At 43.2% G+C, this 12462-nt stretch overlaps 1 protein-coding gene across 2 annotated transcripts in view; it reads right to left on the bottom strand.

Annotated features, from left to right (window-relative positions):
• The window catches only part of LOC133571031 (integrin alpha-5-like), a 131171-nt gene that overhangs the window by 49275 nt on the left and 69434 nt on the right, over window positions 1-12462 (bottom strand). For both annotated transcript variants that reach the window (XM_061924002.2, XM_061924003.2), the window contains exons 16-17: window positions 9870-9925; window positions 9471-9628 (exon numbers count right to left, since the gene is read on the bottom strand). In XM_061924002.2, coding sequence (XP_061779986.1) covers window positions 9471-9628; window positions 9870-9925 — 214 coding nt within the window. The remainder of the gene's footprint in view (window positions 1-9470; window positions 9629-9869; window positions 9926-12462) is intronic.

Raw genomic sequence — 12462 nt, 5'->3', positions numbered from 1 at the left:
AACGTGCACTAATAGGCAGATGTTATAGTAAGGACGCAACATAAGTGTCCATATGTACATATTTATGTACACAGAGCAACAACTTCATATTTAGTGACAACCATATTCTTGTCCCTGCATGGAAGGACATGAATTGCATAGATTTTTGTGCTGTAAGTCATTTACAAGGATGGAAAAATCCTTTTGATATACACAATTTGTACCTGACACCCTTCATCACTGACCTCACCAATGCTCCTGAATGAAGGAACAAAACGCATACCGGTACTCCAAATACAGTTTCAGTTGTTGTGCTATAAGTGCAGCTGCCCAATCACTCTTCCAACTTCCAATGTCTTGATAGATATCCTTTTGTATGTTTTGTTTCCTAGAAGCTATTCAGTTCCTCCATCCACAAGAATGTGAGTAAAGACAGTACACAAATAAAGAAAGGTTTGTGTTGACTGACAGGAGACAGGATAGTTGCCGGATCCAGGACAAAACATCTCTTATCCTGTCAAAGAGCAAAACGCGGCAGTCATTATGTCCTTGATCGCTTTTGTCGGGCTTGCTCTTTGATCAGACCACCACTGAGTGATGAGAAGATTGGTTCTGTAGTCCGTTCACCTCACCATTCAGTAATAAGTGCCTCTAAAAACAGCACTTCAAACAAACTCTAAACCTTCCCTATTAGGAAATGACTTTAACCTTTGTCCCGCACCAGAAAGGTACTGTAATTGCATTCAATGCAGGTGCAGAACAGTGTGTTCCATGACTGCAGTGAAAAACTGATATAAAATGCTTACAGGCATGAGTAATGATTAGATCTCATTACTTATTTAGAAGAGTTCAACTATTTGGATGTTTGGTATTTCCTGACAATTTCTGGTTTTCCATTCTTGTAGCGTCAAGTACATTTGTTCTTTTGTAAATATTAGCAATGCTAATATTGTGGCATTGTAAAGCCTCTCTTCTTCTCATTGACAAAGCATTCGACAGAGTTTTGGAGAGCTTAACAACCTTTTAAGACGGTGTAACTATCCAGAGAGAGAGAGAGAGAGAGTCTACTTAGCCGGTTCTATACCTAGCCTGATGAGCTCTATGCTAGAATATACTCCTGTTACAATTACTATCGAATCTTTTGGGAAATAAATGATGGGAGTGCCCAGCAGGCAGAAAAACAGGAATGTGTCTGTCTCTTATAAACACGCTCGGTTTGATCAGGCGGTGTACTAACGCTAGCCTCTTGGGAAAAACAACCACTGCTCTGTTGCAAAAACCTTAATGCAACCTATCTGCTCACACTGCTATCATAGTTGTACTCCTAACCTGAGAGACAGAGGCGTTGTTTCGTAGGAACACCCTTCCTCCTGAGGCTTTCTTTGCCGCTGATCATAAAGCATAATAGGGCTGGAAGATTCATCAAAAAATATTTAAAGGGGAACATTATCACCAGACCTATGTAAGCGTCAATATATACCTTGATGTTGCAGAAAAAAGACCATATATTTTTTTAACCGGTTTCCGAACTCTAAATGGGTGAATTTTGGCGAATTAAACGCCTTTCTAATATTCGCTCTCGGAGCAACGTGACGTCACATCGGGAAGCAATCCGCCATTTTCTCAAACACCGAGTCAAATCAGCTCTGTTATTTTCCGTTTTTTCGACTGTTTTCTGTACCTTGGAGACATCATGCCTCGTCGGTGTGTTGTCGGAGGGTGTAACAACACGAACAGGGACGGATTCAAGTTGCACCAGTGGCCCAAAGATGCCAAAGTGGCAAGAAATTGGACGTTTGTTCCGCACACTTTACCGACGAAAGAGATGGCAAGAATGTGTGGATATCCTGCGACACTCAAAGCAGATGCATTTCCAACGATAAAGTCAAAGAAATCTGCCGCCAGACCCCCATTGAATCTGCCGGAGTGTGTGAGCAATTCAGGGACAAAGGACCTCGGTAGCACGGCAAGCAATGGCGGCAGTTTGTTCCCGCAGACGAGCGAGCTAAACCCCCTGGATGTCTTGGCTCACACCGTCCCTTATGCCACTGAAGATGATCAAGAGAAGAATATCGACCCTAGCTTCCCCGGCCTGCTGACATGAGGGTATGTCTACAGAATATATTAATTGATGAAAATTGGGCTGTCTGCACTCTCAAAGTGCATGTTGTTGCCAAATGTATTTCATATGCTGTAAACCTAGTTCATAGTTGTTAGTTTCCTTTAATGCCAAACAAACACATACCAATCGTTGGTTAGAAGGCGATCGCCGAATTCGTCCTCGCTTTCTCCCGTGTCGCTGGCTGTCGTGTCGTTTTCGTCGGTTTCGCTTGCATACGGTTCAAACCGATATGGCTCAATAGCTTCAGTTTCTTCTTCAATTTCGTTTTCGCTACCTGCCTCCACACTACAACCATCCGTTTCAATGCATGCGTAATCTGTTGAATCGCTTAAACCGCTGAAATCCGAGTCTGAATCCGAGCTAATGTCGCTATATCTTGCTGTTCTTTCCGCCATGTTTGTTTGTATTCACTATGTGACGTCACAGCAAAATGGACGGGTGTTTATAACGATGGTTAAAATCAGGCACTTTGAAGCTTTTTTTAGGGATATTGCGTGATGGGTAAAATTTTGAAAAAAACTTCGAAAAATATAATAAGCCACTGGGAACTGATTTTTAATGGTTTTAGCCATTCTGAAAATGTGATAATGTTCCCCTTTAAACCCGACATTTAGAGCGTCTATCCGAAGTTAAACTGTTGTGCCGGTTATTAATCATCTCTCTACCAATACACAATCCAGGGAAATTACGAACCATAAGTAGCATTTTATTCCACATTATTCAACGTACTATATGACAGTAATAGGAGTGTCTTAAAATAGCCGACTGCAAGATTGACAGTTGATTCGAACTCCTCCGAATTGACCGTCAGCCTTGCAGTCAAATCGTTGGACATTGAATCCCTCCGTGGGAGGGAGGCGAGTTGAGTACCGGAGGCCGCCACCGACAGTGAGTGTTGGGAAGATGTTCCAAGATGGGGACCGTTAGGACGTAGCACGCCTTGCACAGCATCTCCATCGGTATGTAGTTTTGACTAGTTAGCTCAGGCAGGAAGACTCCCTCTAACAGGTTCAATTACGGATACCTTCTTACGACATTTATTTCAGTATCAGAATCTGAATTCAGAATCAGATTTATTGGCCAAGGATGTTTAACACACAATTCATTTGACTTGGTAGACTGTGCTCTCTTTGTTCAATGCAAGAAACAAAGAGAAACAGAAAAACCACGAGAGAGCACAGTACCGTGGCGGCCATCCACAGTGTCATCTTGGTATTTGCTCTAGACCAGGGGTGTCCAAACCTTTTGACTTGGGACCGCATTGGGCTAAAATAATTTGTCCAGGGGCTGCATGTAAAGTAACAATATATATTCACACATACTGTATATAAAGCCTATACATACAGTAAAGGCCAAAGGTTTGGCCACACCTTCTCATTCAATGCGTTTTCTTAATTTTCATGACTATTTAAAGATTAAAGATTAAAGTACCAATGATTGTCACACACACACTAGGTGTGGTGAAATTTGTCCTCTGCATTTGACCCATCCCCTTGTTCACCACCTGGGAGGTGAGGGGAGCAGTGGGCAGCAGCGGTGCCGCGGCCGGGAATCATTTTTGGTGATTTAACCCCCAATTCCAACCCTTGATGCTGAGTGCCAAGCAGGGAGGTAATGGGTCCCATTTTTATAGTCTTTGGTATGACTCGGCCGGGGTTTGAACTCACAACCTACCGATCTCAGGACGGACACTCTAACCACTAGGCCACTGAGTATTTACATTGTTTACTGAAGGCATCAAAACTACGAATGAACACATGGGGAGTTATGTACTTAACAAAAAAAGGTGAAATAACTGAACACATGTTTTATATTCTAGTTTCTTCAAAATAGCCACCTTTTGCTCTGATTACTGCTTTGCACACTCTTGGCATTCTCTCGATGAGCTTCAAGCACACCTGTGAAGTGAAAACCATTTCAGGTGACTACCTCTTGAAGCTCATCGAGAGAATGCCAAGAGTGTGCGAAAAAGTAATCAGAGCAAAGGGTGGCTATTTTGAAAAAATTACAATGTAAAACATGTTTTCAGTTATTTCACCTTTTTTTGTTAAGTGTGTTCATTCATAGTTTTGATGCCTTCAGTGACAATCTACAATGTAAATTGTCATAAAAATAAAGAAAACTCATTGAATGAGAAGGTGTGTCCAAACTTGTGGCTTATACATATACATGTGTATATTAAATTAATAAATTGCTGTATATAGAATATATATATATATATATTTATACAGTTCTGAAGTATGTGTGCTTATAGAGGTATTAAATATGTCTAATGTAATCAAATAAGCATCTAAATAAATTTGATATCTTAATTATTCCACTAACTTCAGTTATCTTGTTATTATTATTTATTACAACTACTGTAAGTGTGCTGTCTCAGAGTGATCTGTGATCACGTTTACAAAGCTGTTTTTACACGTAATCTGCGATCGCAGTGCTTCAAGTCTGCATATTAATTTCATACTAAATTGAAGAGGGAAGTTTGCCAAACATGTAAAACTACAGTACAACCTGCGGTAAAGACATATTTTCGTAGCTAATCGCATATACGCTGTTATATGGATGCGCGTGCAAGCACATGCTTTTTTTGCATTGATTGTGACGTAACAACAATCATTTATACCAAAATAACACTTACGTTTGCATTGATTAAAGCAAGCTATAACAGACTGAACAACAACACACAACTTTAACTACTTCAACTTGTGCTCAATGTTATCTTACCGTTATTGCTATGGTGTCTATTACCATTGTTGGTATTTTGTCTACTACCATTGTTGGTATATTCATTGTTCCTACACATTATTGTTACAGAGTAATAATTATTGTTACCTGTGGTAATGCCACTATGATACAACATCTGTATTATAATCCTTGAACAAAGTAACAGTGAAGCTCAATGGAAGAATCACTGAATTGAGAACTGGGGGTGGGATTAAATAAATTATCGTCTTCCCACTCCCTTTCAGGCAAAACTGGATCATCATGCTTACATACTGTACATTACCTTTTGCATTATATTAATTTATATTATTACGTGTTGTCAACCTTGTACTTTTTTTTTTATGTCATTACCTGAAATAAAAAAATGAACTTTAACAACCCCCGACATCAGACCTTGACGACAATGCAATGTGAAGTATAAATGATAAATATTAAGAGTATGTGAAAGTTGGACTCCTAACTTGTTTCATTGCGTGACAACCTCCTTAAAGTTTTGTAATCAATCAGAAATACCAAGTAGCTAAAATCTGCCAAATATGGGGAAGTGCGGAAAGTGTTTTGTTTATCACCCATCAGGCACTGTCATGGATTTATATACTGTATGTGTATTTTTAAAGGGCAACATTATCACAATTTCAGAAGGGTTAAAACCATTAAAAATCAGTTCCCAGTGGCTTATTTTATTTTTCGAAGTTTTTTTCAAAATTTTACCCATCACTCAATATCCCTAAAAAAAGCTTCAAAGTGCCTGATTTTAACCATCGTTATATACACCCGTCCATTTTCCTGTGACGTCACATAGTGATGCCAACACAACAAACATGGCGCATAGAACAGCAAGCTATAGCGACATTAGCTCGGATTCAGACTCGGATTTCAGCGGCTTAAGCGATTCAACAGATTACGCATGTATTGAAACGGATGGTTGTAGTGTGGAGGCAGGTAGCGAAAACGAAATTGAAGAAGAAACTGAAGCTATTGAGCCATATCGGTTTGAACCGTATGCAAGCGAAACCGACGAAAACGACACGACAGCCAGCGACACGGGAGAAAGCGAGGACGAATTCGGCGATCGCCTTCTAACCAACGATTGGTATGTGTTTGTTTGGCATTAAAGGAAACTAACAACTATGAACTAGGTTTACAGCATATGAAATACATTTGGCAACAACATGCACTTTGAGAGTGCAGACAGCCCAATTTTCATCAATTAATATATTCTGTAGACATACCCTCATGTCAGCAGGCCAGGGAAGCTAGGGTCGATATTCTTCTCTTGATCATCTTCGGTGGCATAAGGGACAGTGTGAGCCAAGACATCCAGGGGCTTTAGCTCGCTCGTCTGCGGGAACAAACTGCCGCCATTGCTTGCCGTGCTACCGAGGTCCTTTGTCCCTGAATTGCTCACACACTCCGGCAGATTCAATGGGGGTCTGGCAACAGATTTCTTTGACTTTATCGTTGGAAATGCATCTGCTTTCAGTGTCGCAGGATATCCACACATTCTTGCCATCTCTGTCGTAGCATAGCTTTCGTCGGTAAAGTGTGCGGAACAAACGTCCAATTTCTTGCCACTTTCGCATCTTTGGGCCACTGGTGCAACTTGAATCCGTCCCTGTTCGTGTTGTTACACCCTCCGACAACACACCGACGAGGCATGATGTCTCCAAGGTACGGAAAACAGTCGAAAAAACGGAAAAAAACAGAGCTGATTTGACTCGGTGTTTGAGAAAATGGCGGATTGCTTCCCGATGTGACGTCATCGCTCCGAGAGCGAATAATAGAAAGGCGTTTAATTCGCCAAAATTCACCCATTTAGAGTTCGGAAATCGGTTAAAAAAATATATGGTCTTTTTTCTGCAACATCAAGGTATGTATTGAGGTCTGGTGATAATGATCCCCTTTAAATTATATACACGTGTTTTATAATGTCCACAAAGTTAAATGAGTAGTGTTATGTTCCATTGTGTGTTGACTTTATTTGTTGGTTACAGTTAAAGTATACAATGAGTGGAAAAAAATTGTTTGGATTGAGACATATAAATTAAAGATTTTCTCAAGTTTCTTCCAAATGAAACTCATGGTTATTGACCACCAATTCTGTCTTTGCCCACGAGAAGGCAGCAAGATCTCGCCGATTCAATACACAGGGGCACAAAGTTTAGGCATAAACACTCTGCGGGCAAATCCTCTTGGGTAAACTTGCGAACCACACTTGGCCCGCGGGCCGTAGTTTGGACGGCCTTGCTCTCGACGTCAAGTTAGCTCATGTTCTACCCTGGCAGGGCTGATCGGAAGACCCTACAAAACCATTTAAATTATACTATGTTTAATTGTTTATCTGAGTGTTTAAGCCTCTTTTAGGTGGAATAAGCTGCAACAAAGATATGTTATTTGTGGGGATCCCCATTGTCAGTGGCTGCTCACACGGTCAATAAGGTGGGCACCTTGTTTGACATGTCAACTTAATGTGTATTATATTTATCCATGAGAGCATTTTTGTTGTAAATTGTGAGGTGTGTCTGTTAAATTCAAGGTTGTTTTTACAAATGATGACAGATGTGAACAAGAGCATGTATTGTCTTTGTGTGATGATGTAAATGAGGTGTGGTTGTATTGTATATTAAGGATGTGTCCATGAAAGGGCATTTTATGACTTTTTTCTTAATATTTGTGTATGATTTTATTGTCATAATTTTATTGCATGATTTTTGTATCCCTTTAATTTAGGTAGCATGGGACTGCAGATGGAAATTAGCTGTTTAGTAGAGATGCGCGGTTTGCGGGCACAACCGCGGAGTCCGCGGATTATCCGCGGATCGGGCGGATGAAATTTAAAAAAATTAGATTGTATCCGCGGGTCGGGTCGGGTCGGGTCGGGCGGTTGAAATAAAAAAAAATTAGATTTGAAATAGATTCAGGCGGGTGGAAGTTAAACCAATTCGGAAATATATATACATAGTTAAATGTTGTTACCCACATACGAAAAACGAGCAGGCACCTGCTGCATATGCCACAACAGAAGAAAAAAAAAAAAAGAGATGGACACTTTTACGACGCCTCGCCGGGGTCCGGGACCGAGGCCCCTTCCCCCGAGAGGGCCCCACCGGGAGCCGTAGCTGAGGCGATCCGCGAGAAGGGCCCGACGCACGTCCAGGGTCACCACCGCGCCCACCGCACCGACACCCCGCCTCGTCCGCCTTCGCCGCGGCCGGCGTCACGCGCAGCAGGTAAGCAGCTTACCTGCCCGCCACCCCCGTGGCCGGGGGCTCGTAACAGGGGCCACTCCGCGCGCTCCGCCCGCGCAGCTTACCTGCCCGCCACCCCTGTTGCCGGGGGCGCGTAACAGGAGTCACTCCGCGCGCTGTGCGCTCACGAATGGGGTAGGGCCCACCCTGGTTGAAATAGACAGCAGGACGGTGGCCATGGACGTCGGAACCCGCTAAGGAGTGTGTAACAACCCACCTGCCGAATCAACTAGCCCTGAAAATAGATGGCGCTGGAGCGTCGGGCCCATACCCGGCCGTCGCCGGCAGCGAGACGCGCTTGGAGGTGTGCTCAGCGCAGCTCCCATATGATTGCGCACTGGTGTCCGTCTGGGTCGTGACAGCGTGGCACGCGAATGTCTGTGCTGCATTGGATCAGTCTCCTTTCTTTAACAGGCAAAAGCTTTATAACCTCACTAATGCCTTGCATCGTCTATATTAGATATATAACAACGGGCGGGTGCGGGCGGATGGCGGGCGGGTGCGGTTCTGATCAAATGTTACATCGGGTGGATGGCGGATGGTTGACGACTTTCTGATGCGGTTGCGGATGAAATAATTGCCTATCCGCGCATCTCTACTATTTAGCTATAATCTGGTACAGAACATATCTGTCTTTGAGCTTAATGTTTCTGTGCATTGTCCCTTCAAATAAAGACTAAACTAAAAACAAAACAAATAAGTGTTCATGCTAGCATGCAGGTAGCATAGAAAAAATGTTTTGCACATAGTCAAGTAAAAATCTACCAAATCAGATTCGACAACAAAACATTTTAGTCGAAGACGGCCCTACATAGTTCTATATAATCCTTCAATGAATGATGTCTCAATCTCAGTATTACATTCAGACAGTAGGCATTAGAGTACAATTTGTGGCTGTTCCTCCCCAAAAATTGCTTGGTGGAAGTCCAGACGCTACCAAGTAGGCTTACAGTTACAATTTAATGTCGTTTGCAAGGTTCTTCGTGACCTGTATTTCGCTGTGTTTCCAAACCGACAACAACAGTCAAGAATGTCTGTGGATCCATGCATGCGTATATTTCCTGAGAACATTGCTTTACTGCACCATAGAATATTTAATCAAGAAGATCCACTGGAGTTTGACCTTGTGGTGCAATGTTGTTTCACTCCCAGTGGTTGAAATGTAATGGACCTTCAGTGCATTCCAGGGGTGAGGTCTTGTTCACAGTACGCACGTTGATATTCTTTTAAACATGTTGGCAAACCCTCAGATCGTACGATAACCACATTGTTTACCTTAGCTCCAGCAAAAATGCATTAATTTACTAATGTGCAACCAGCTATCCTGACGACCGCCATTATCTGCATGATACGGTATTTAATCACAAGCAATTCATGTTTAATAAAATGTGACTGACCCGTAGATAGACCTTGGTGTCATGGCATAGACGTTCTCCATTGGTGAGGCTCAAGGTCCTCATCAGACTGGGCTGCTGACTTTCCAGGAACAGAGTCCTCCTGACTGATTCCTTGTGGTTGTGCTTTGTTCTGTCCAACTGAATTTCCACCACAAATCCTTTGAATATGCACACAGGGAAATCATTTGCATATCTCTTTATGCATACGTTACACTCAAATGTTCAGACACATACAGTACATTCATGCCTGTGCACATGGAAAAGCATAAGTTGTGCAATAACGTGGCTTTTATCGTGTTCTGTTATAGTCTGCAGAAACATAAGGTGCACGCCTGCAGTCCAGATGACAAGCGTGTGTGTGTGTGTGTGTGTGTGTGTGTTAATGTATGTGGGCCTCACCGAGACTAGAAGGGAGGTGCTTTCCGTCAGCCAGCACACAGAAACCAATGCTGACACTGAAAGTCAAAGAAAATAATCAAGAAGTGTGAAAATAAACATACACACAGGCGGTACAGAAATAATTATTTGTTTAAATTTTACAATTATAGACACAGTCCAGGAATCATTATTTGATTCTTCAACAAAGACAAGAACAGTCCTGATTTTTTTTTTTTTGTAGAAAATCCAAGAAAAAGGAGTAGAACATTGTTGGCAAGCACAGAAGTCAGATTTTTTTCTTGCAGTTTGTTACCATTATAGATGTGGGCCTTTCACATTTGAACCGACGCGCTACCAATTCTTGGTACTTTTTGTGTGTGTTCATGTGTTAATTTGTTCGATAATTAAATCGTTTTTTTTTTCCAATTTAACACTTAACACCATGGAAATAATGATAAGTGTTCTATTTAGTGGTTATAGCTTGTTGCTCTGGATGCTGTGGGGCTGTCTTGGTTGACAAGACTCTGCAGCATCGCGTGGACATCGGGGGCGGTACCTCTGGATTGGCAGACCGGGGTGGTGGTTCCTCTCTTTAAGAAGGAGAACCGGAGGGTGTGTTCTAACTATCGTGGGATCACACTCCTCAGCCTTCCCGGTAAGGTCTATTCAGGTGTACTGGAGAGGAGGCTACGCCGGATAGTCGAACCTCGGATTCAGGAAGAACAGTGTGGTTTTCGTCTTGGTCGTGGAACTGTGGACCAGCTCTATACTCTCGGCATGGGAGTTTGCCCAACCAGTCTACATGTGCTTTGTGGACTTGGAGAAGGCATTCGACCGTGTCCCTCGGGAAGTCCTGTGGGGAGTGCTCAGAGAGTATGGGGTATCGGACTGTCTGATTTTGGCGGTCCGCTCCCTGTATGATCAGTGTCAGAGCTTGGTCCGCATTGCCGGCAGTAAGTCGGACACGTTTCCGGTGAGGGTTGGACTCCGCCAAGGCTGCCCTTTGTCACCGATTCTGTTCATAACTTTTATGGACAGACTTTCTAGGCGCAGTCAAGGCGTTGAGGGGATCCGGTTTGGTGGCTGCAGGATTAGGTCTCTGCTTTTTGCAGATGATGTGGTCCTGATGGCTTCATCTGGCCAGGATCTTCAGCTCTCGCTGGATCGGTTCGCAGCCGAGTGTGAAGCGACTGGGATGAGAATCAGCACCTTCAAGTCCGAGTCCATGGTTCTCGCCCGGAAAAGGGTGGAGTGCCATCTCCGGGTTGGGGAGGAGACCCTGCCCCAAGTGGAGGAGTTCAAGTACCTCGGAGTCTTGTTCACGAGTGAGGGAAGAGTGGATCGTGAGATCGACATGCGGATCGGTGCGGCATCTTCAGTAATGCGGACACTGTATCGATCCGTTGTGGTGAAGAAGGAGCTGAGCCGGAAGGCAAAGCTCTCAATTTACCGGTCGATCTACGTTCCCATCCTCACCTATGGTCATGAGCTTTGGGTTATGACCGAAAGGACAAGATCACGGGTACAAGCGGCCGAAATGAGTTTCCTCCACCGGGTGGCAGGGCTCTCCCTTAGAGATAAGGTGAGAAGCTCTGTCATCCGGGGGCAGCTCAAAGTAAAGCCGCTGCTCCTCCACATCGAGAGGAGCCAGATGAGGTGGTTCGGGCATCCGGTCAGGATGCCACCCGATCAACTCCCTCGGGAGGTGTTTAAGGCACGTCCGACCGGTAGGAGGCCACGGGGAAGACCCAGGACACATTGGGAAGACTATGTCTTCCGGCTGGCCTGGAAACGCCTCGGGATCCCCCGGGAGGAGCTGGACGAAGTGGCTGGGGAGAGGGAAGTCTGCGCTTCCCTGCTTAGGCTGCTGCCCCCGCGACCCGACCTCGTATAAGCGGAAGAAGATGGATGGATGGATGGATGGAGCTTGTTTTTTTTACACTTCTTAGTCTCATTTGCAAGCACTGTACGCATTCATTCCAGTTTGTCCTAGATGCATTGCCGTTGTCAGAAAGTAGTCTATGCCATAAAGTTGAATGGGCCAGTCTTGTCTTTTGTTGATTCCTACAAAGTGTTTATACTGTAAGTATTGTACTTATTACACGCCGGCTGTTTGATTGTTTTTTTGATTGACAAATGTGGAATTGTTGAAATCATCAGAATCAGAATCAGAATCAGAATAGTTTTTATTGCCATTGTTTGAGAACGGGTTCACAAACTAGGAATTTTTCTTGGTGCAATCGTGCAACATAAAACACATATAACACAGAATAGGTAATAAAAAGAGCTGTAACTGAGCTATCAGATCTAGTCATTGTTCATGTGCCTATATCAATATCACATCTTGGTACTTTTTCTGTGTTCTTTGTTCGATAATTAAATCGTTTTTTTTTCCAATTCAACACTTAACACCATGGAAATAATGATAACTGTTCTATTTAGTTGTTATAGCTTGTTTTTTTACACTTCTTAGTCTCATTTGCAAGCACTGTGCGCATTTATTCAAGTTTGTCCTAGATGCATTGCCGTTGTCAGAAAGTAGTCTTCGCGATCACAAGATGTGTGAATGAAAAAGCCTTGGTTTGTCCACTCTCTGAAACTATAGTCCTCTCAA

Source organism: Nerophis lumbriciformis, linkage group LG28, assembly GCF_033978685.3.
Source record: "Nerophis lumbriciformis linkage group LG28, RoL_Nlum_v2.1, whole genome shotgun sequence".
Taxonomy (NCBI): domain Eukaryota; kingdom Metazoa; phylum Chordata; class Actinopteri; order Syngnathiformes; family Syngnathidae; genus Nerophis; species Nerophis lumbriciformis.
This window is presented reverse-complemented; position numbering and strand designations above follow the sequence as displayed.